General features: G+C 48.0%; 2 protein-coding genes across 15 annotated transcripts in view; one reads left to right on the top strand and one right to left on the bottom strand.

Moving 5' to 3' along the window:
• VEPH1 (ventricular zone expressed PH domain containing 1) overlaps positions 1–23,053 on the bottom strand; it is a 60,336-nt gene extending 37,283 nt beyond the window's left edge. For 7 of the 14 annotated variants that reach the window (XR_010029227.1, XR_010029228.1, XR_010029230.1 and 4 more), the window contains exons 1-5: positions 19,395–19,710; positions 16,990–17,050; positions 13,036–13,309; positions 12,042–12,257; positions 9,608–9,782 (exon numbers count right to left, since the gene is read on the bottom strand). Coding sequence is in view for 10 of the 14 variants with exons in the window: in XM_063167426.1 (XP_063023496.1) it covers positions 9,608–9,782; positions 12,042–12,257; positions 13,036–13,173 (529 nt within the window). In the remaining 4 variants the exon portion in view is untranslated. Of the gene's footprint in view, positions 1–9,607; positions 9,783–12,041; positions 12,258–13,035; positions 13,310–13,560; positions 13,682–14,521; positions 14,640–16,989; positions 17,051–19,394; positions 19,711–20,009; positions 20,197–22,890 lie in introns of those variants that run through there. The other 7 variants (XM_063167427.1, XM_063167428.1, XM_063167430.1 and 4 more) reach the window with 7 other exon arrangements.
• PTX3 (pentraxin 3) lies at positions 545–6,589 on the top strand. The gene is made up of 3 exons (XM_063167437.1): positions 545–797; positions 1,303–1,824; positions 5,186–6,589. Exons 1-3 carry the CDS (start codon positions 650–652, stop codon positions 5,797–5,799), a joined length of 1,284 nt encoding a protein of 427 aa, XP_063023507.1. The 5' UTR covers positions 545–649; the 3' UTR covers positions 5,800–6,589.
• Positions 23,054–23,371: the final 318 nt, after the last annotated feature.

Genomic DNA, 23,371 nt, shown 5'->3' with positions numbered 1-23,371 from the left:
AAGCAGGACCCTAACAAGCTGTTAGAACCCTTAAGAGCTCTCCTTTATTGCTTAAAGCAATAACTTGTTGGCATATAATAGAATTTATTATACAGCAGCGCCTAACCCTCAAAAAAAGCGGCACTATTTAGCTAAACCAGACACGAGTACCCAAACCAACTCCAGGTATGTTTATTTTTCTACCAATCCCTTCCACAACCCCGGGCACACACCGACTACAAACTGAACTTGCAGGGAACGCTTTCTTTTGCACAAACGACACAGAACAACCCAACCCAGCCCAGCCCAGCCCGCGCAGTCCTGCACGTCCCGATCCGCCCTGGGGCGAGCCCAGCTCCCCCCTTGGCCACTCAGAGCATCCCCCAGGCCAACCTGGAGGGCTGGGATTGAGCAAGCTGCCCGCCCCCTTCCCTTCCCTTCCCTTCCTTCCTTCCCCAAAAGGCGCAGCCGGCAGCACTGCTCATTCATTGGGCTCGGGCGCTGCCAGCGCTCACTCGCGGCTCCGCTGCAGCTCCTGCACAGCCCCGGATCCGCTGCAGCTCCTGCAGCTCTCACTGCCCCGGTTCTGCTGCAGCTCTCACAGCCCCTACAGCTCCTGCAGCCCTCACTGCCCCTGCAGTTCCTGCACAGCCCCGGGAGCGCCAGGACAATGCTGCCCCGAGAGCTCCTGTCCCTGCTCACGCTGCTCTGTGCTTTCAGACTTTCTGCCTCTGTGGTGGATGAAGACGATGACTACGAGCTCATGTACGTGAATCTGGATAACGAAATCGAAGGTCCAGCCCCTGCGGCTGAGGAAGGTGAGTACACTTAAACTGAATTTAACTTCAGTGCTGCCTAGCTCTTGTAAGAGTTATTACTGCAAACATAATTTACTTTTTCCAGAGGGAGAGGCTCGTGCTCGTAGCAGTGGGTTATTATGGGCAGTAAAGGTAAAGCCCTTGGATGGGTGCCTTGGGCTGTGCTTTAGGCTCTTCATTTCCCAGTTTTCCTGCAAAAGGCTGCTGCTGTCCCAGGGGTTTAGGAGCTCTGTAATCACACCCCTGCACGGTTCAGGGGTTTAGGAGCTCTGTAATCACACCCCTGCACGGTTCTGTCCCGATACAGAGGGAAAGGCGCTGGCCCCAGCACGGCAGGGGGCTGGAACCAGATTGTCTGTAGGGTCCCTTCCAGCCCAAACCAGTCTGAGCCGAGGACTCTGTGACAGTCTGGAGGACACAGCCTTGCACAGAGCCAGGCTTTGCCAAACGCTGCCGCGTAACACTCGGTACCAAGGAACAGCAACATCTGTACGTTCCCTTGCAGCTGCTTCGTGCGACTGCCAGCGGGAGCACAGCAAGTGGGACAAGCTGTTCATCATGCTGGAGAACTCGCAGATGAAGGAGAACATGATGCTGCAGGCTCTGGACGAGCTGCCCAGGCTGGAGCTGCAGACCCTGAGGGCAGAGCTGAGCCAGCTGGCCACCACCCTGGCGGGCACTGTCACCACCGCCACCTCGCGCGTGGCGTCCCAGGTGGAGCAGGCACTGCTGAGGAGCAGGGACCAGGCCGAGCAGGCCCGGAGGCTGCAGGAGTCGGAGCAAGGGAAGGTTCTGGAGCACGTCCTGCAGCTGAGCCACAACGTGTCGGCGAGGCTGGGCTGGCTGGAGAGCGCCTGGCACGGCAGGGCCGAGGAGCAGGCACAGCACACAGCCCTGCAGCAGGACAAACAGCATGGCAGCAGAGGGGACAGCCCCATCCTGAGCTCCCTGTGGAAGGAGCTGCAGCAGACCCGGGCTGAGCTGAGGGCGTCACAGCAATGGGCAGCTCAGCACCTGCTGCCAGCAGGTAAGGCCAGCCTGAGCTCGGGGGAGGCCACTCCAAACTGACAGGGATCCACAAACCCCTTCCTGGGCACCTCCAAAGCAGCAACAGGGATCCACAAACCCCTCCTGGGCACCTCCTGCAGCAACAGGGATCCACAAACCCCTCCTGGGCACCTCCAAAGCAGCAACAGGGATCCACAAACCCCTTCCTGGGCACCTCCAAAGCAGCAACAGGGATCCACAAACCCCTCCTGGGCACCTCCTGCAGCAACAGGGATCCACAAAACCCTTCCTGGGCACCTCCAAAGCAGCAACAGGGATCCACAAACCCCTCCTGGGCATCTCCTTCTGCAGCAGCTCCAAAGTAATCCCAGGAGCAGCAGGGCAGCTTGGAACAGGCTGTGTAAGAATTAGTGTAATACAGCAGGGGGGAACCCAGAACTCATGGAAAGAGTGGCACTGAGCTTTTCAAACATAGGATCAAAGAAAGGTTTCAAAGTCCTCATGCAGGGCAGAACCAGCCAGGATCCCACCTCCTCCTGGCTCTCCCAGATCAAAGCCATTGTCAGAGAGCAGCAAATGTATTTTAGACACCCAGATGATGTTCTCTCACCTTTTACCTTCCCAGCTGGTGACTCCTGTACATTTGCAGCAGTCAGGGAGCTCTCCTGTTCTCCTGCATGCTCCCACTCCTTCCTCTTCCTCCATGAGCATCTCCTCACCAGCCTGGTGCCCAAGAGCTGACATGCTGCCGCCAGCCAGCCAAGCAGCTTCAGGGCAGGGAGGGCACATTCCCTGCATGCCAGTGGGAATATCCTGCCCTGGATATTCCCAGTGGCACAGAGAAATCAGTGACCCGTGCTGCTGCTGTTGTTTGGGGGATTTTTCCTTTTCCAAAACATTTACACTGATCAGTGAGGTAGCCATAGAAAGGTGGGCTCACACCTCCAATCCCAACTCAGCTTTTCTGTGCAGGGCAAGGAGACACCCAGAAAAGCAGCAGCAGAAGCTTGGGTGTGGCGGAGCAGCCCCTAATTTGTTAAATGTGGGTGCAGAATCACCATGTGCAAGACAAACTGCACTGAAATCACTGTGCCCACCAGTGAGCTGACACTGCTAGGCTTCTAACTGCTGGTTAATGGCTCTGTTTTCCACAAATATCAATTATTATTGCCACCTAACTCCCCCCAAAATCTACCCCTGCAGGGTGGGTGCGTAGGAGAGAGGGGGTGCAGCATCTCCAGGGAGCAGAGAGGAGCAGTAATTGCTGCAGCAAAGGCAACAAAAGCCACAGAATTGTTCACATCAAAGCCTTTACAGCCTAACCTGAGCCCATCCCTTCATGCAGGGCAGACTCAGCTTTAGAAGTAAATTGTTTTCACTGCTTTATCACAACACCTCAGAAATCTTTGCGTGTTGGGAGGAGGTCTTTGAGCAGATTCCTCTTTTCCCCAAACACAAACCTTGCATGATCTCATTCCTTATCTCCCTGTACCTCAGCAGCCACTCTGCCCTAGGTGAGAGCAACAAACTCGATCTGCAGTAAGGATCAGCAGTGGAAATTCACTTTATTTCCACTGGTTCCCACATGATTTTACATAAAACAACCATACTTGTAAATTTAAAGGCTGCGTTTTAAGTACTTCCAGAGTATCTCTCTGGATTTTTTTTTTCCAAGGGAATTTTTAGCAACTGACTTTAATTTTTCACATCTTGACTTACTGCCAGCCATACTCTTGAGGGATTTTCTAATCACACTTTTTTGTTCTTCACTGAGGCTGGTTTTAATTTTGTTTAGGCTTTGATAGTAGAGCCTGAAAGCCTGCTAATTAAAATCTTTTTCACAACAGTGCTCCTAAGTAGCATTTTAAGGAGAATCCCCAGCAGTTGCTCACTGACCCTGCCCCTCCTCAAAAGGGTCAATGGGAGGTGTAAAATCTGCTCAAAGCTGGAGGGAAGCAGCCCATGAAATACCACAGCAGCTCAGTCCTGGAGGGCACAAAGAGTCCTTGATTCTCGGGAGCAGAAATTTCCACACACGTTTTAGACATTTCAGATCCTCCAGCCTCTTTAAACAGGAAATGAAGCAGCTTAATTGGAGAAGGGGCTGCTTGTTCCCTCCTGTCACCTTGGATATTAACTTGGGTGCAACCAGGGAGCAGCACAGAAACCACCAGAAATGTCTTGGCTTTACTGATCACCAGTTGCTTTCCCAAGCTGCATAAATTTCTGTTAGTGGTTTTAACTAATCTAATTTCTATTATCAACACTTTGATTGATTGGACATGAGAGAAGAGCTGGTTAAAATCAGTTGTCTCATAATTTCACCCGTTTAACCAGTGCCCATGAAAACTCCCGACCAAAGAAATCCCAAAGGCAGAGCCAGGAAAAGGGGGTCATGTGAATTAAGGAAGCAAGCCCATCTCAGCACGTTCCTGCCAACATTTTCTGCCCTTCCTTTTTCATTCCTGTGCCCTGATGCCCATTATCCATGGCACAGCCTCCCAGCAGTTCCCTTCTCCTGGGAATGCCAAACCTGCTGTTTGAGGGGATCCCTGACCCCTTCCCTCTGCACAACATTGGTATTTTCACTGCTCCACACTGAGAACAGAGGATAAAACAACAATTCAGTGGCGCCAAGGGAGGGTTACCCAATTACCTGGCAGAATTACCCAATTCCAGGGGCTGACAGAGCCCCTCTCCCAGGGGTGGTGCTCCATTCAGAGCTTCCCAAAGGAAGCAGCAGGGCAGACAGGCTGCATTAACCCTTTGCTGGGTGCCCCAGGACTGTTCAGTGCCCCCTGTGCAGGCAGGGAAGAGCCCAGAGATTCCTGCAGCCAGATTATCCCTCGCCATAGTGTCCAGCAATTCCTCCACCAGCTCTGACTGCTCCTTTCAATCCTCCTGGGGCAGGTTCCTGCATCCCACTGGACGAGCTGAGCTCTCAGCTCCCTTTGGGAAGCCTGGAAGTGAGCACTGGATCATTGGGACAGGCTGCCCAGAGGAGTGATGGAGTCCCCATCCCTGGAAGTGCCCAAAAATGGGTGGACGTGGCACTTGAGGGCCTGGTTGAGTGGCGAACACGGTGGTGCCAGGCTGGCAGTTCACAGAATCATGGAATGGTTTGGGATGAAGGGATCTTTAAGGATCATTTTGTTCCAATCCCACCTGCCATGGCAGGGACACCTTTCCCTATCCCTGGCTGTTCCAAGCCTCAATGTCCAGCCTGGCCTTGGACACTGCCAGGGATGGGGCAGCCACAACTCAGTGATCACAGGGATCTTTTCCAACCTTAATGACGCCATGCAGTGTCAAAGGTCCCAGCTGTGCACATACAAATAACCCAGTTCCTATTTACCTGACAATCTTCCAACCCCTTCCAGGCTGCGAAACCGCGATCCTGTTCCCCATGCGCTCGAGGAAGATCTTTGGCAGCGTGCACCCGACCTCTGCGATGACCCTGAGCTCCTTCACCGCCTGCATCTGGCTCAAGGTGACCGAGGCCCTGGACAAAACCATCGTGTTCTCCTACGGAACCAGGTTCAACCCCTACGAGATCCAGCTGTACCTGAGCCGCGCCTCGGCCGTGCTGGCCGTGGGCAGCGCCCAGCACAAGCTGGCTGCCACCAACGTGGTGGTTCCCGGCAAGTGGCTGCACCTGTGCGGCTCCTGGAGCTCGGAGAACGGATCTGCGTCGCTGTGGGCACAGGGGGAGCTGGCAGCCAGCGCCTGGCACGTGGCTGGGGCTCACACCATCCCTGACGGGGGCATCCTGCAGCTGGGCCAGGAGAAGAACGGCTGCTGCGTGGGAGGAGGCTTTGATGAAGCTCTGGCCTTCTCGGGGAAGCTGACTGGCTTTAACCTGTGGGACAGAGTGCTCAGCCCCGCCGAGGTGACAGCCCAGAGCACGGGGGACACCTGTGGCACCCGGGGCAACGTGGTGGGCTGGGGGGTGACCGAGGTGCTGCCCCACGGAGGGGCCCAGTACGTGTCCTAAAGCTGGGGCTGCACGGGGACGGATTGCGCAGAGCTGAACAGCCAGAGCTGCAGCAGCCCCTGCCTCTGGAATCCCCAAGGAACAGCAGCCCTGCAAGCTCACAGAAGGAGGCACTGTGGAGATGGGGTGGATCTCTGCCTGCTGCCCTGGAGAAACCCCGAAAACACAGCCACACACCAAGGGGTGGCACTGGAAAGCTGCTCCTGGGGCCAGGCAGCTCTGTCTCTCCAGTGCAGGGTTTCTGATGTATAAAGTGAGGGTCACCATGGACACTCAGGAGCCAAATGGAGCTCCCAACATCCCTGCTGAGGAAAATCTGACCTGGCTCTGCAAAACACAGCAGCTGTGGCTGCCCCTGCATCCCTGGCAGTGCCCAAGGCCAGGTTGGACATTGGGCTTTGGAGCAACCTGGGACAGTGGAAAGTGTCCCTGCTCATGGCAGGGGGCGGGACTGGATGAGCTTAAAGGCCCATTCCAACCCAAACCATTCCAGGCTCCCTCCAATCCTTGGGTTCTATAGTGTTAATGTGAATTTTACAGAGGAAGCGCCCAAATCAAGAAATGTGTTGTCTATTAATCATTGTTAGTAATGTGTAGGCTCTAAGAAGGCTAGTTCCTTGTTTAAAGCATTATTTATGCCATGGATTGATATAAAAATAATATTCCCCATCATAATCTGACGTGACATTGGGAGGAAATGCAGCTGTATTATATTGTACATTGACTTTGTGATAATTTTATTGAAATTATTTTTGTAAAGTTGTTTTGTAAATAAAGATACTTTACTAGACTAAAACTCTCAACTCCTCTCATAAACCAAAATTCTGAACCAAGCCCCAAGTGGGGCTTTTTCCACATTTTGAACCATGCAGTTTTAGCTGCTGATAGAGAAAACATCAATAGTAACATCTCACAGGAGCAGGGACCTCATGCACAGTCTTGGCCCTCTAGGGTCAGGTTTTAAGGTACATTTGGACTCGTTTGCTGCCCTCAGGGGGTTTGTACAAGATAGAATTGCTGCTAAGTGCCAGTGATTCTCTTCTCTCTCACACAAACTTATCCCAAATCCCCTAAAAGCCTAGGGCTGGATACAGAGCACAGCAGCAGCTGCAGGGAGCCAAGGAACTGCTGATGATTTCCATGTAGAAAACAGAGCTCAAGCAGAGAATGATTAATACCCCACTCACTGGGTGTGTAACCATTTACAACAAGAACCATTACTTGCTACCTGTTGAAGCCTCTGAAGAAGTTATCATGAGGAATGTCTTATTCAAACAATTCCTATTTCCCCTGGAAGCAGCCCATCCTTCTTCTCTATCCCCCCATGTTTCCCTGTCTCTTTCATTCTCCACAGATGTCCTAAGAACACACTTTGACAAATTTCTTGACATGTTGCTGCTACACTTCCTCCTGGCCATGACAGATCCTTGCTGCCCAGATACAAAAGTAGTAAAAAAAGGTAAATTTCACTTTCCTGTGCCATTCAAGAGGGCTGTGCTTCATACCTAAAGTTATATGACCTGCTCCAAAGTTTTGGCAGCACTGCTTATTTAAGGGAAAAGAATTGCTCTGATTGCTGGGATTTCTCCTGTTACCCTGCAATAAAAATGTATCTATGTTATAAATGCTTGGCAGTAAACTTGACAAAAATCCCTCACTAAGTAATATCTGCAAATAACCTTAGCTAGAGAACAATGAAATATTACCTCCGTTCATCTCTGGCAGCCAAAACCCAGATATTCAGAGTTACAAAAACACTTGGGGTCCCACCATTGTGCAAGGGCAGAACCACTCTCAAATCCCCCCTCTGTTCAGTGCCCTCCATTAAGTGAAAACAAATGTCCCTGACATACAGCAGGAAAAGGAAAATCCTCAAAAATATCTCCAGAAATCCTTCCTGGCTGCTCCTCTTGCTGCAGCTCATACCTGAGATGCTTTGTCTTGGAAGGAGCCCTCTCCTGTCTGTCTGTCTGTCCTGGCAGAGGACCAAAGGCTAAGCCAGGCCTTCCATCCTCACTGACTCAGCTGGAAAACTTCCCTTTTCCAGAGTGCTCTGCTCTTCCTTCATCATCCCAGCAGCACAGCCCACCTCCTCCAGCACAATTCCATCCTTCCTTCCTCGCTCAGCTACGCTTTCCTTTGGAGCAGTTTGGAGGAAATAGCATTTTGGGGCAATTTGGGCTCCAGTTATGAAAAAACTGCAATCCTGCACTGCCCACACAGATGGGGGAGCGAGGCTGAGCCCCAGCCCAGCATCACAGGATGCCTGAGCTGCCCTGGAAGGTGGAGCAGCCACGGGGCTCTGGGATTGCAGGGCAGAGCTGCTGCTGTCCCCCGGGAATGAAGGGGAATAAATCCGTGTGACCCCGGTGCTGACGGGCGGTGTCAGCGCGGAGCTCAGAGCAGTCAAACCCTCCCCAAAGAGCCCCTGTTTAGCTAATGAGATAAGAACCTGGCTGTGCAGCCAAAGAGTTGCCCCAAGTAATGAAAAGCTGCAGTTCCTCTCCAGCATTTGCAGGCAAGGGGCCAAAGTTTGCTCAGCCTGGTGCCACGAGGCCGAGCCCCGTCTGTGCAGCCCCACAACACGGCTTTGTCTCCAAAAACTGCCCTGGAAATCCATCCTGAGCAGCCAAGCCTCCTGCTCCCTTCAGCAAACACTCTCAGGGCAGCTCTGAGTTCCCAGCCTGCTGCAAACCCAGCCTCACACGCCAATTATGTGCAGGGTAATTAAGCCACCACGCCAAACGAATCATTTTGCCTGTTCCGAGCAGCCCCTTCCAGGCTGGAATTCCCAAACCTGATATCCACAGCAACATCTGCTGGTGGAAGAACATAAATACACAACTCAGCCCTGCTGAAACCTTCGTTATGGTGTGCTTCACTTTTCCCAAAACCATGGATACATTCACTATTTCTTTCTCTTACTATCCCACAAAGTACAGATGGCAACACCTAACTAACTAACTAACTAACATCACATTAGTAAGTCTTAAAAAGTTACATTTATAAATTAATTTATAAATTAATAAATACAGGATGCACACATTTATTTTGAGGGCTTAACATCTTCCTAACAATGTTCTTTTAATAATTAGTTATTGCTACTTACTGCTATCACCCCTACTTGAAGGAGAACACTGATTTTACCACTGCAGCAGCGCTGTGTTGCAACAAACACTGTGAACTTTATTACTCCAATTCAACTGGAGTTCCTTTTATAGAGGAATGAATATTTTTGGCTTTTTAAACCGCAAAAAATAAAATGTAAAGAGATTAGCAACATTGTTCTATATAAAGCTAATAACGTAGGCAAAATGAAAGAACCACTACAAAGCTTTTATATCTTCCATCTGACTATTCCGCCACAGAATGGGATTAATTTCATCCCCATTTCTCTTTTGGAGCCTTGCCAGGGACACTAAGAGGAAGGATAAGAGCTCCATGGCTGGTGCCTCATATCAGGGCTGATAATTTGGAGTCCGTTAGCAGGGAATATTAACGAGTACAGATGTATTTCCTGCCCTGTGGGTCAGCCAATCCATACCAAAACCTCCAGAGGTGCAGTAAATTCACATATTCCTTGAGAAAGTCTGTTAGAGTGTGATTAATACACTTGATCACATTTATAGATATTTGCATAGGTCTGCTTTGTACAGCTGATACGATTTGGTGAATGGTTGGATTGATCCTGGAGCCTTTCCCACCCCTAAAGATTGATTGATTCTGTAAGATCATGGCTCTGTACCTGCCTAGCACAGCGTGATGTGGTCACACACCTGGATTAAACCCCAGTCAGGGCTGGGCCTACCTTGCAGGACACTCCTGACGATGGTTTCTGTGTGCTCAGCCAGCAGCTCAGCCTTGGCAATGGCAGCCAAGGACAGGTAGCTGGACATGTTCCTGCACAGCTCCTTGTTGCCCCTCTGCAGGAACTTCACTGCCACTGGCACAGCCAAGGCCATCACTGGAGGCCGGTTGTAATTCTGCAAAAATGGGGAAAAAAAAATATTATATAATAGTCTAGTGCTGGGCAGAGTAAGGAAACCAAAGTCAAAGCAACATGGGGAAAAGAGAAAAAAGCTTGTCAAGAAAGGTCATGTTTTGGTACCACCACTGTAGGCAAGAGTCAAAGAAAGAGCAAATACAGAAATTTAAAACTACTGCAGCAGAAAAAGTTCAGAATAGTCCTATTTTTGTCTTCTGCTAGAGGAAGCAGAAGGACAGTAACAAAATATGTGTTGCATAAACAAAAATCAATATAAATAAAATATAGAAGATATGAAGTGCACTAACTACGTGCTACCATTTCTAATGAGACATTTTGTGTTTGGTGCTCCCTGGGAAAGACAGAGGCTGAATCCACCATCCCAAAGCACAGTAAACACCTTGGAGCAGCCACTCACTCCCTGGAACTGCACTGGACACTTGCTCACAGTGTAATAGTTCTAGTACTGGTCATTAATTATTCTGTAATCATTAAGATTTCATTCTTTTATTCAAACTCACAGAATTCCAGGATGGTTTGGGTTGGAAAGGTCCTTAAAGCTCACCCAGTGCCACCCCTGCCATGGCAGGGACACCTCCCACTGTCCCAGGTTGTTCCAGCCTGGCCTTGGGCACTGCCAGGGACCCAGGGGCAGCCCCAGCTGCTCTGGGCACCTCCACCAATTCCTCTGAACACTGAGATCCTTCAGGAGTGCAAACCCCTCTTCTAAAATGGCTCCAAGCTTCTGAAATCTCAGGGTCCCTGAGTGTACACTGGGGTTTGGAATCAAGGTCAGGAAAGGTTTTCTGCTATTATTTGTACAGAAAATTGTGTGTACAAAGCACACACATCCATTGCCTGCTGAATCCCCACAGCAGCAGGACACATTTGTGTGTCACTGAGCACCCACATTCCTCTGGAGCCTCCTTAACCAGTGCTGTGCTCTCCTCTCCTCTCCACTCAGATCTTTGAAACTGGAGCACATCCCCATTTCTGAAAATAATCCTGCAGTCTGATTATGCCTAATTAGCAGCTGAAATCCCAGGCAAACCTGGAACCCAGATGTTTCAGACAGCGACAGAACAGTGCGAAGGAAGGCAGAGCAGATTTTCTGGATTTTCATTCTGGAGCAGCCGTGACTAGAATAAATTTAGACTGAGAAACCCCAAATCTGTTATTCCACAGAGTCTGAGTGGCTCTGAGGATTTTCCCAGGAGCAGAGACTTGCCAAGCAGTGGACACTCCCTCCCAGAGACCCCTGAGGAAGAAGGGGCTGCAGCCACCCCTTGGTGTCGAGACAGATCATTCTGGCAGCTGCCATGTGACCAAAAGCTGCATCTTTAATGAGAAAAGCCCTTCAAATAAATGGAGCTTTCTGCAGCAGCATGTTTAAATCAACATAATGCCTTGTTATGTTTGGCTGAGACCCCACGGAGCAGGAGCCAAATGCTGCTCCAAGTTATTGCTCTGCTACTCTACACAAAGAATGGGAAGATAAGGCTTGGCTCTCTGACTGGGGTTTAAAAGATCTAAGACAATTGCAAAGAACAATTCTTTTTTTTCCCCCCCCCCACCCCTTACAATAAAGATAAAATCCTTAGTTAAGAAAAGGTTTGGATTCAGAGGGAAGGAGAAAGGTTTCATTTGTTCCATGATAAACATCAGGGCAGGAAGGCACACTCAGAAGATGTGGAGGTGACAATGAAGAGCAGATTTCAATAAAGTGATCCAGTGATGTTTGCAAACCTTGGGGACCTCCCTGCTGCTGATATCAACAGAGACCTGCCTGAGATCCAGCCCAGCTGGCAGATATTCATTATTGTTCCAACTGTCCCCCACATCTGCTGGAAAACCTCAGTTTATACCTCTTTGTTTTAATGCAGAGGAGCTTGCCAATAAAAGCTCTGGTTTAGGGAACAGCAAATGTACTTTTATAACTCAACTGTGGCTGCTCCTGGATCCCTGGCAGTGCCCAAGGCCCGGCTGGGCAGGGCTTGGAGCAGCCTGGGACAGTGGGAGGTGTCCCCAGGGCAGGGGTGACACTGGATGGACTTTGAGATCCATCCCAAACCATCCCATAGTTCTATGAGTTACCTCAATGATTTCAAGAGAAATCAGAATGGTTCCCCAAGCTCTGGGTTTTAAACGTCACCACTCACAAGCACACAAAAAGAGAGTTACCGAAGTATTTTAAAAAGTAAAACAAAGACAAATTGGCACCGAGAGCGCAGCACTGCCGCTCCCAGCCCAGCTCTACCTGCAGGATGCAGCTCATGATGTCAGATGCAATTTTGGCATGTGGGGCATCCTCATCCCTGCCGGAGGGCGTCAGGTTGTGCTCCAGGCAGGACTCCCAGAGAGCCACCAGGGCCCTGCCGTGCCTCTCGATGGACGCGGTCTCCCTGATGGCCGTGGTGATGCGCGTGATGCAGATCTCCACCACGGCCTGGTCGTTGTCGTTGGTCTGGTAGTCCTGGGGCAAGCAAACACACCTGTAGTGAAATGGCTGCCAGAACCCACCAAATCCAGTGTTTGCAGCCACCCAGTGCCCATTTTCCCATGTCCACCTTTACAGCAAATGTTCAGCGTGACAGAACTCCTGAATTTGTCATCCCGCAGGTCTTAATTCTCATTACTGGGAAGGTATGGACCCCTGTAACCTTATATAATCTTTCATATGTTTTAAATAACTATTCAATAAAAATTACTGTGTTTCAAGTTTATTATTATATATATTGTATATAATGATATAATATGATACAATAAACGATATATATAGTTTAAATATAGAATATATAGTATATCTCATATATATATTATATATTAAATATATATTATATTATTATATTTCCATATATATATATTATATATTAAATATATATTATATTATTATATTTCAAGTTCATCCTTCAAGATGAACTTGAAATATCTTTGAATCTGGTGGGAACTGGATTTTTTCAGCACATTTTAAAATATTTTTAAATACTTAAGATATATATATTTCTATAAATAGGTATATATAAAGAGAATATATATAAAAATAAATATAATAGATATAAATACATAGAATATAGAATTTATAAAATATTTGTATATAAATAAAATAGAAATATTTATTAAATTTTATAAATATATTTAAAATATTTGCTCTTCAAGTCTTATCAGAAATTTAAATTGTTTATATACCCCCCCCCCTTATTTATACAATATAATCTCATTTAAAATTTTATTAAGGACAACGTTTCACTCACTGCAGCTGAACTAATGATTCTGATCTGCTCAAGAGCTTCGGAGAGGCTCCCTTCGATCTCAGCGTCCTCCAGGGAGAAGAGATCCCCCGCCCGGGACAGGTCCTTGTGTGCCAGCACCAGCCCGAAGAGGTGATGCATGGCCCTGCTCAGCCGCCCTCTGCAGGCACCATGGGCACTCAGCTGGGCACACAACGGGAGCACGCCCGGCCACGAGCAACCGGCTTCATATGAAGGATAAATCTGGGCTGTGTTTCAAGGCTTCCGTGGCCCCAGTCTTAAAGAAAACAAAAACAAAAAAAAAAACAAAAACAAAAAAATTAGCAAATGCATTGACATATTGACAATTTTAGCAAAGATTTTTAAATGTGCGTGAAAGTGTCACACAAGACCCCTGAGCCAGGGACATCCTCAAGCACATTCATGAACTGTGTGAATTTTTACCTTCAAACACTAAGTAGCTTAAAATTAGATCTAAAAATACATAATAACTGAAGCCAAGGTTTTCTTCCTTTCTGCGCACGTTACCTGAGCAGGCTGGTCGCTGAACCAGCTGCTGAAGGTTCCAAATCCCTTTCCCTGGTCAGGAGCAGAGCTCCAGGAGGAGGAGGAGGGTGAAGCCTCTTCCTCTCTTTCCTGGGTTGTTATGTCTTGACTCCAGAAAAACATTACTGGCAAGATTGAGAAGAAAGCAATCTTTGTTTAGAAAAAACTGTCACTTTTGTTGCCAAAATGATCCCTAGGAGCTTTTAAACTCCTGTAAAACAAAGCCTTGGCTGAGGAATGGAGCAGAGGCTGAGCCAGGCTCACGCTTTGGGAAGTGTCCTGCACTTGAGTCCCTAAACTCTGCTTAGGTCCCACGGGGATTCACTGTGCCAGTTTCTCTGGATTCTTCTCTGGAGTTGACAAAGCCACAAGATATATCACTTACAATTATTATTTGAGATATGGAGCACCCCTAATCCCTGTTTTATTATCTTTTTCAAAAAAAAAGGTCAAATATAATCCCAGAATCACAGAACGTTAAAGAGTTGGGAAGGACCTTAAAGCCCATCCAGTCCCAGCCCCCCTGCCATGGGCAGGGGCACCTCCTCCCACCAGCCCAGGTTGCCCAAGGCCTTACCCAGCCTGGCTTTCAACACTGCCAGAGTTGGGGCATCCACAGAAGGGGCAAAACCGAGGCAAAACACTGAGAACCTTCTGGAAGCAGCCCCCTGGACCAATCTCTATTTAACAGGTAACACACTGCACTTGCCAATCCAAAACAGGGCTGTTTTAATTTCCCCAGCTCTACCAATGCCATTCCACAGGACTCCCAATCCCATCAAGCAGAAGCAGAAAGGAGCTGAGACTGCAAATCCCGAGGCACAAATCACCCAGCTGAACCCCAGGGAGGGTGGCAGGGCAGGATGCTCTCACCTGCTCGCACTCAGCCATTCACAAACCCAAAACCAGAAGGTCAGCGAGACACAGACATGGAATTTTTTACCTGCTCGGGACCCCCCCAGGCCATCCTCGGGGATGGGGCCAGGTGCTCTGGGGACCAAGGCTGCCCCTTTGCTCCTGTGCCCCCGGGCAGCAGCCAGGGCCAGCAGGAAGGCTGGCAGGCAGGCAGGCATCCCGAGCTGTGAATTGCAGTGCCACAGGGAAGGCATCCCAGGAATGCAGACTAAAGCAGCCTAAAAGTTACCCTTGGCTCCATCAGGTGACCAAAGAGCCCAAATGCAGCGAGGCCTTATCTCTGAATGAGCTGCTCTGTTTCCAGGGCAAAATACAAAGCCTGCTCCACTTGAGGGCAGTTGTTTTTAATAGAGGAAACAGAACTCTCTGTGTTAGTGGAAAGCTATCCTTCCCTGGGAAGGAGGGGAAACAGCCCTCGGTAAGCTCACACTGTTTGAAAGAAAGAGAACAAGTGAACAGCCTTGCTGGAGAGGAGATTTCCTGGCCAAAGGAATAAATGCTGTCGTTCTGCAGCCTTTAGTGAGCACAAAAGAGGGTCTGAGGTTTGCTTTGCCTTTTAACATGAGCCTCAGGAATAGCACAACAAAATGTGCCCACATAATGCAGAAAAATGCTCCAGGAAGGAGCCCTCCCTCGGATCAGCTGCTCTGAAACACAGCAGCCCTTTCTGCAGGAGCTGGCCCTCATCATCCTCCCAGGTCCCCTCCAGCTCAGGATATTCCCTGATCCTTGGGAATATCATTGGCCTTTTGCAAATGATCCTCCCCTGGGTGTGCTCCTGCACAGCAGCTTCTCAGAGAGCTCCTGAGCTCTACCCAGACAGAGAATTTTATGTGAGTTTTATAGACAACACTCAGGATAATGCAGGAAAACACTTATTTATTGTGAGCTCTTGGAAATGGAATTATAGCAAATCCTCTTAATGCTTACATTGTGTAACAGTGCTGGAAATACTTTCCTTCCATCAGCATTAAAGAGAATTGTTCCTTAAGCATTTCCTTGCTCACTACAAGATTTGCTATTAATAGGCAGCTGGCACTGAGCAAGAGGGAAAACAAATCATGTGTCTTATAAAATGTCATTTTTAAATTTTCTTTTTTAAAGGGTCAAGCTGGACAATGGAATTACTGCAGGGTGTAGCTCCTGATGTGTCTCATCACCTTAAATCTCCATCAGCCTGACTCCACACCATCCATCAGAGTTTTCTCACTGGCTGTATTTGTGTCCCACACACAGAAGGAATGGAGAAGGCAAAGGGTTTGCCCAAAGTTTGTCCATCCTGCCTGCAGAGGGGATTCAGAGCAGGAATTGACACCTTTCCAAGGCCAGAACACGGGGGAACAAAGCAGGAACTCCAGCGCTGGGAACAAACTTCAACTCATCGTTATGCAGGAAAACACCCTCAGCTTATAACACAAACCACTTGCACTGGTTCTGGTGCAGTCCCACATTAATTCCAAGGTTTGATCTGGTTTCCAACACCTCCTTTCCCTTTTCATGCCAAGCTGAAAGAGCCACCCTTTCCCTGGGACCTTGAAGCTGCTCCCCTCCAAGGTGAGTCTCTCCACTTGCTGCAGGCACACATTCTTACCAAAGCTCCTTATCAGAAGCAATCAGAATAAAAGCCAGCCTGACAGGTTTCAGAGCTTGAAGCTACTGAATTGGTCTGTTTGCAAAATAATTCCCCCAATAATAGAAGATTAACAATAAAAATCCCGCGTAAAAGGGCAGTTGGACCTAGAGGCATCCAAAAGCCATTTGAACTTGAGCTGAAAGGCTGAGCCTTACAGTTTATCAAGAGCTCAGCTTCTGCAGAATGACATTAGAAGGACAAGAAAAAAAAACCTCTTAAACCAAAGAGGAAGAGAGAAAATATTTTTTTTTTTTTTAATATTTACAGTGAAGGAAATTCTACAAGAAAATAATTTCCTTAACATCCAAAAGACTTGAAATGTAAATCCAGCTGTTTGATTTTTGGGGCGTTATCCCACTGAAAACAGAACCACAACCTTCAAACAGTTGTGCAATGACATTTTTTGTCTAGTTCTGTGCTACACATCATCCATCAGGAAAGCCTTCACTCTGTTTAAGGAATTTTAGGGAACTCAGGCCACTGGAGTTCATGTTAAGTGAACCTTTACAGGATTTTCTGGTTTCTTCCTTGCTGGAGCTGCAGTGAGGACAGGGATGCTCCCATTTCCAATTGCTTATTCCCCACAGAAGGTCTGAGCCACCACAGGTGCCAAAGGTCTTTGCTAAACACAAGGACATGCTCATTTTCTGAATCTTCAAAAATCTAGAAGGTATAGAATGAGCATCCCATTCAAAAATGTAACTTACAGTGTCCAGTAAATTCCACAGGAGAGGAAAGTGATCTGGGAATTCCCTCAGCCAGGAGAGACTCGTGTTAGAGAACTGGGAGCTGTTTTATCGTGGGCACAACACAGCCCAGAGCTCTGAGTAACCTTAAAAAGGAAACAAAAACTCTTTCCTTACCTCTCAGCCATGCTGCCATGCTTAACTCATGGATCACACAGAGTGCTGTGGATGAAAGGCACTGGGGGAAAACAGAAGGAAAACAGTGTCAGTGACTCTTTGCCTTTCCAGACTGTAAAACTGCCCCCAGGACTGCTCCAGGAATGATTGGTTTGCACCAAGCAGGGTTTAACCCTCGGGACCTGGGCTGGTTATTCACACCAGCACAGAGTGAACAGAGCAGGTTTGGATTTCCATGCTCTGTGCTTTGCAGTTTGTAACAACTGCAAATTTGCTTGTCATTTCCTTTTCCATGAATGGCAGGAAGATTAGAATCATCCTCAAAGAAAAATTTGAATTTCAGGTGGAATTCCCTCCTATTGAAATTCTTCTTCCCCATTTTACAAGAAAGAATTTTGTGGAATTTCTGTCTCAGAGTTACAGAAGTCTGTAATATTGCCAGACTGCTGGATACTTCCTTCCCCCCTACACTGACCCAGGGAAAAAAAAAGGCCTGGACACATTTCCCAAGAACATCCACATATGGAATTCATGGACAGAATATTACAAGATATTTCAGAGAACCTTTCCCCTCTGTGTTGCACTAATCAAAATTTATTTTATTTTTATGCTTGGAAAGCATTTACTCCCTAAAACAGAGCATTCTTTCAAAACTTGGAAATAAAATTCTCACATTTTTCAGTGAAAGGAAATGATTAAAGATTATATTGAGAAAGCATCATTTTCACACAGGGTGAATAGTCTACAGCAGTTCCCATGGGATCAGCTGCATATATTTAAAATCTTCCCACAAGACAACCATTGTTTCCTATGGGCCTCTCTCCTTTTTTCTGTCAGGACAGGTTTCCACACTTCACAACCCTTGAAATTCCATGGACGCTGAGCTGGACCAGATGATGAAATGATAAATTATGAAGTCAATTAATTTTAGCTCCTAAAATTAATTTAAAACTGGTTTTTACTGATGGAACACCTCACAGCAGTGCTGGGAGCTGGCTTGCTCTCAGCCTCCTGGGACAAAGGGATCCCGTGTCCCTGTGGAGGCCACTGCAGGACACTCAGCAATTACAGAGCCTTGTCATTCTCTCCTACCAGAACTGCAGGCTGGGCCAGCTCCACAGCCTGAAGGCAGCTCGGGGTCCCTCCAATGTGGGAATATTCTCCCCTGTGATGCACGGGTTTAGCCAGCAGGTTTATGGGGCAGAATCTGCCCACGCTGAACCGGCTCTCACCGAGCTCTGAGGCAATTTTGGCTGCACAGCCCATGCAGGAGCTGCTGCTGCAGAGGGGTAGGAATGTACTCAGGAACTTGGCAACTTCTACTGCTGCAAACAGACAACTTGATCAATTTTTTATATACATAAATTACTTGATAATCTGGGTGCTGTCACGACTGCTTTCTCTGATTTTCAGTCTATAAGAAATCCCATTTGGCTGCTGGTTCAGCACACACTGATGCTTTATATAACACTTCATAAGACGTAGCATTTTTAACATCAGTGAGGCAGATTTGTAAGAATTCCATGTTTAAATGTGTCCGTGATATTAAATATTAGACTAAACTAAACAACACCGTGCTAAAATGGAATAAATTGCTCCATAACAAACACCAATTCCATCACTGCCACAATGATGCCATCAAAAGCTGCTCATTTTCAAGGCTGCTTAACGAGCTTTTAGATCTGTGACTTATTTTCAAGACCGCAGTGATGTTACAGAAAAAGAATTTGGTTTAAAATTCTACACAGGGAATAATGTGTATTTCTGTCTAAAGGGAGTGAAGGAGGAAATGGGCCAGAGCATGAGGGACTGCAGGGTCAGAATACAGGGATCCTGTCATGAGAAATGCCACTCTGGCAGGGAAAATTGAACTAGAGCACTAAATAAATGCAAAAATCACTGAACCTCAAAGTCTGTTGAAGCAGCAGTTACCAGACAAGCACTGAATGTCCTCAAGTTCCTTCCAGGTACCTGGCAATCCACCCCATGTACCTCCAGTTGGTGATTTATTGGGACCAGCAGCTCCCCAGCGTGCCAGGGCTCCCCCAAAGCAAGGCTTCAGTTCTGGAGCCCAGGGACAAAGTGCCCCAAGCACAGTGAGGGGAAGGAGAGAGCTGAGCCCCAGGAGGATCCAGGGGTGCTGCAGGTTCCTGTCCCACACACAGACACTGCTTCTTCCTTCCTGGCATCCCCAGCACTCCTCTCAGGCATCACTGGAACACATTTCTACATCCCACAGCCCCAGCAGTCAGAGAAACCCAGGCACAGCCACGCTGCTAACAACCACATTCCCTCCAAAGTGCCTCCATTATTTAACACCCAGCCCTGCTCCCCGGCTCCCCTCCTCGCAGCCGTTTATTCATTATTCTAGCTGCTACACCAACACATATTTAAGTTATTCATACCTCTCAGAAGCGAGACCTGGGAAAGCCATGAATAATTGATGGCAAATTGGCGCTCTGTGGAGGAATTGGGATGGGCTCCATCCCAGCTGCCAGTGCCCCTTCCATCCCCCTGGCTCTGGTATGTGAGCCAGGCTGCTGGCGGGTGCTCAGCCCTGTCAAGCCGACCGTACAGCCTATTCAGTTACCCTGGAGTTGTCATGTGGAATCAAGCAAACAAATATCTTCTCTCCCTCTGCCCCAAGCCCGGCGCTGGAAAACACATCAGGAATAATTCCTCACCCAGCTTAACTTGGGCAGCACATCGAGTGAAAGTGCTCCCAGCTCGATACGGAATTTGAATTAGTTAAAAGGATTTATCAACAGCCAGTGGTTACATTCAGTTAATTAATAACCTGCTTAAAGTAACAAGGAAATTGCAGAAGTTAATATTACTTATGGGGCCTCTTCTTGATGGCTGGAGCCTCTCAGTGCCTCTGGAGGAGCTTTAGCCCAAAGAGAAGTCAGGGGAGAGCAGGACACTGAGGAAATGCACCTTGCAGCTGACACATGTGCCATCTCACCAGCTCTGAACCTCAGCCAGCCCTTCCAAAGATGGGACCCGTGCCCAGGACCTACCTGAGCACCTCCAGAGCCTGGCAGCTGTAACAGAAATGATCTCCAAAGCATTCCAGAGGCTTTCTGCACACACCTGATCCTTCCCCACCAAGCATGTCCATATTTTCCCCCTTAGCTTCCCTCTGACAAATGAATCCCAGATTCCCACCAAGTGAAGCTTAACTAAAACTGACCCTAGGGATCTGAGCCTGGCTGTGTCCTCCCCTCCTGGGAGAGCACAGCAGCAAACCCCCACTGGGAGTGTCCCAGCAAGGACATTTTTCTAATAACAGCCGAAGAAAAATCAAAGGAACCAAGTGGGAACAGCCAAGTGTAAGGTCAAGCACCCTTGGGCAGCTGCTGGGAGAAAGGAAGGCTGTTTGCCCAAAGATAATGAGGAGAAATGTTTGTACAACTCTTGTTAGGGCTTTTGTAATGCTGAAGGAGTTTATAAATTGTAGGTTTTTAAAAAATCTGCTCCTTAGAATACACATTCAGTCACACAGGTCCTCAATTTTGATGGCAATTCCTCCTAATGGCTTTTTTGCTCCTGTTCATTGCACCACAGCCTGGGCAATCAAATACAAAATTAATGGGGAGTGAAGACATTCTTTTAACGATGGTGAAGTTATTATTGTTGTTGTTCTTTAAGGGAAATCCAATTGTGTGTTTCCTACATCTTCCTTTTAGCTCAGGAACTACAGGAACACAGCTTCTCTCCCACTTCCATGAGACTGTAAGAAAGCTTGTGAGATGATGGCAGGACAGAAATACTCTCACTCTGAAATTCATTTTCTAAACAAGAGATTTTAACATAATAAATTTCACAGGGCAGAGTGGCCTGACTAGGAGAGCACAGGCAGAGGGTTGGATTTTATTTCTGCATCTGATAACAACTTTGTGCCTTGTACAGCAGGAATTCAGAGCTTCCTTTGCTCACCATGAACCTAATTTTGGCTTCTAACACCAGCCACAATCACCCAGAGACTGTGGATTTCCCTGGAAGTGCCCAAGGCCAGGCTGGACTGGGCTGGGAGCAACCTGGGATAGTGGAAGGTGCTCATGGCAGGGGGTGGAACAAGATGAGCTTTAAAGTCTTTGTCTTCATATCAGACAAACCAAGATATTGTGGCAATAAAGCAAAAAGGTTCACATACATCTTTCACCAGCTGAAAGAAGAGAATGTACTTTATGAAAATAGTTTTTTCCCCATCCTGGAAAAAAATAAATTGGTTTTAATTTTTATTACAACAGCTACAATGAATGACGCCCTTTTTCAGCAAAGCCCTGGAAATATTTATTTTGTTAGACTTTTAAAAACAAACATCTTGTTAGGGAAGAGACAGGCTATTGTTCTCCCTCTGACTAATTGGGGAAAAGCAACAGAATATTCCATATTCATTACATTTCAATTACATTTCACCAAAATGACTCATGTTATCTTCTACCCAGACAAAGTGTTTTAATTTTAATAACGACAATGCCGACAGCTACAATACTGTTCTTGCAGAACTTTGCTTGTAAATAATTAACAATTGTTGTATAATGACAGAGGGGGGGTTGATAGCTCTATTAATTTCACAGTCAGGCTGGAGTCTCTTTAATTTTGGGTATTCATAAGAACCCATTGCCCTCCCAACATAAAAGGCTAATGGCAAAATCAGGTTTATGTCCCAACGCCAAAATCCTGTTGTATGCCAGGAATCAGCCATGGAAAACCAAGGAGAATTGTGCAGGACTCACAGATCACACCTCCAGAGGGTTTCAGTTTGGCTAATAATTGTCTGGGCTTGAGGCTGAGATCTGGAATGGGATAAATAACGAGTTTCAAATCCTGCTCTGTGCTGGGGTGGCCTCGGCAGGGGACAGATCCAGGACATGGCACCACTTATTAATGGCCTTTAAATATGTGCACTCCAAGCAGGACACTCATGAGTGTTCCCCTAATCCACTCATATTCCTAAAATCAGGAAGTGTTCCCCTGATTCTGGTAGAATCAGCCAGGACACAAACATCTTGAGGACCATGTGAGGGTTCCCCTTGTTTCCATACCAAGTCTTGCTTATTCTCCAGTTACCCTGAACCAGCCGCAGTCACAGCCCCTGCTGAAATTAAAAGAGGTTTTCCTTGAATAAAACTCTGGGATTATGACCCAGGTCTTGGAGAAGCCAAACCCTGCCGAGCCCTGGCACTGCTGTCGGGGTTTGCAGGTGGGTATTGCCCGGTGCAATGCTCAGAGCTCATTAACAGCTGCCCTGCTCCAAAGGCTCATTTGCATCACAAACCCAACATCTGCTGCGCCTCCGTGGTGATAAACTTGATCACAAACAGGGAAACTTTGCATACTCATTTCTTTATAACCACTGCTGGTTCAGAGAGCTCTCCAAAATATTCACAAGCAGCAGAAAAAGCCACCTCAGCCTCCCTTTGGACAAACTCAAACACACCCAGCCTTGTTTTCACATCCCCACACACATTCACATTTCACATCTCAGGTAACATTTTCATTAACCACCTGCATCATTTCCCCGCCGAACGCACATTTTATTACTTCAGACATCTCCTTCCACTGGCTTGGCTTCGCACAGACAGGGCTTCCTTAATTGAGCCGCATAGTTTATGAGCTGTGCTAATTGAGCCGCATTCCTCCGCTGCCGCCGGGCTTTCAGACCCCGAGCCCGACCCGACTCCGAGCGCTGGGTCGGTGCCACCGGGGCCGCAGCTCTGCGCCCTGAGGAGCCCTTCACAGCCCTGCTGCACTCCTCACGTTCCCGGAGGCTTTTCCCACCTCGGAACGCCCGAAGGGCGCAAAAGCTGCGTTCGGCTTTTTAAAGGAGAGCCAGGAAGCTGCTGCTGACAGCCCAAGGAACGAACCCTGAGAGCAGCAGGGAGGAAAACTCACCCAGGAGAGCAAGAGCGGCTATCCCACACAGAAAAACCCGCCCGACTCCAGGGACCGCTCCAAGCACGCTGCCAGGTCCTGGGAAGGAGGCAGGAGCCTTTAAAGGGTCCTGGAAGCAGGAAGGAGGAGCGGCATTGATAGGTGACCGTGAGGACCCGGCGGTCCCAGCTGCCCGAGTTAAGAGCTCAGCAATCAGGGCAGAGACACCGCGTCTGGAGCCAGGGCGGGTTCCGCACAGCATCCAGCTGTTTCTCACCCTAATTAACTCTACAGGCTAACAGGGATTATTAATATTAATCACCCGGCCTCTGAGGCTGCTAATGAAACCAGCTAATCCATAGCAGTGCAAACGAACACAGGGATTTGTGCTGAGTTACAGGGGAGAGAAGCACTAACTGCTCTACAAGGTGCTCACACCTTGCTGGAGCACAGGTCTCCTCCTGGTTATGGAGAGATGCTTCAGCAAGGCACAAAAACCCTA

Source organism: Melospiza melodia, chromosome 12, assembly GCF_035770615.1.
Source record: "Melospiza melodia melodia isolate bMelMel2 chromosome 12, bMelMel2.pri, whole genome shotgun sequence".
Taxonomy (NCBI): Eukaryota; Metazoa; Chordata; class Aves; order Passeriformes; family Passerellidae; genus Melospiza; species Melospiza melodia.
The sequence above is the reverse complement of the archived record's forward strand: the minus strand, read 5'-3'. Positions and strand labels throughout refer to the sequence as shown.

Bases quoted from the DNA above. Each gene is read 5' to 3' on its own strand.
- PTX3 (XM_063167437.1), top strand. From the start codon at position 650: ATGCTGCCCCGAGAGCTCCTGTCCCTGCTCACGCTGCTCTGTGCTTTC. The intron at 798-1,302 runs GTGAGTACACTT...GTTCCCTTGCAG, and splicing joins AGCCCCTGCGGCTGAGGAAG to CTGCTTCGTGCGACTGCCAG. The intron at 1,825-5,185 runs GTAAGGCCAGCC...AACCCCTTCCAG, and splicing joins TCAGCACCTGCTGCCAGCAG to GCTGCGAAACCGCGATCCTG.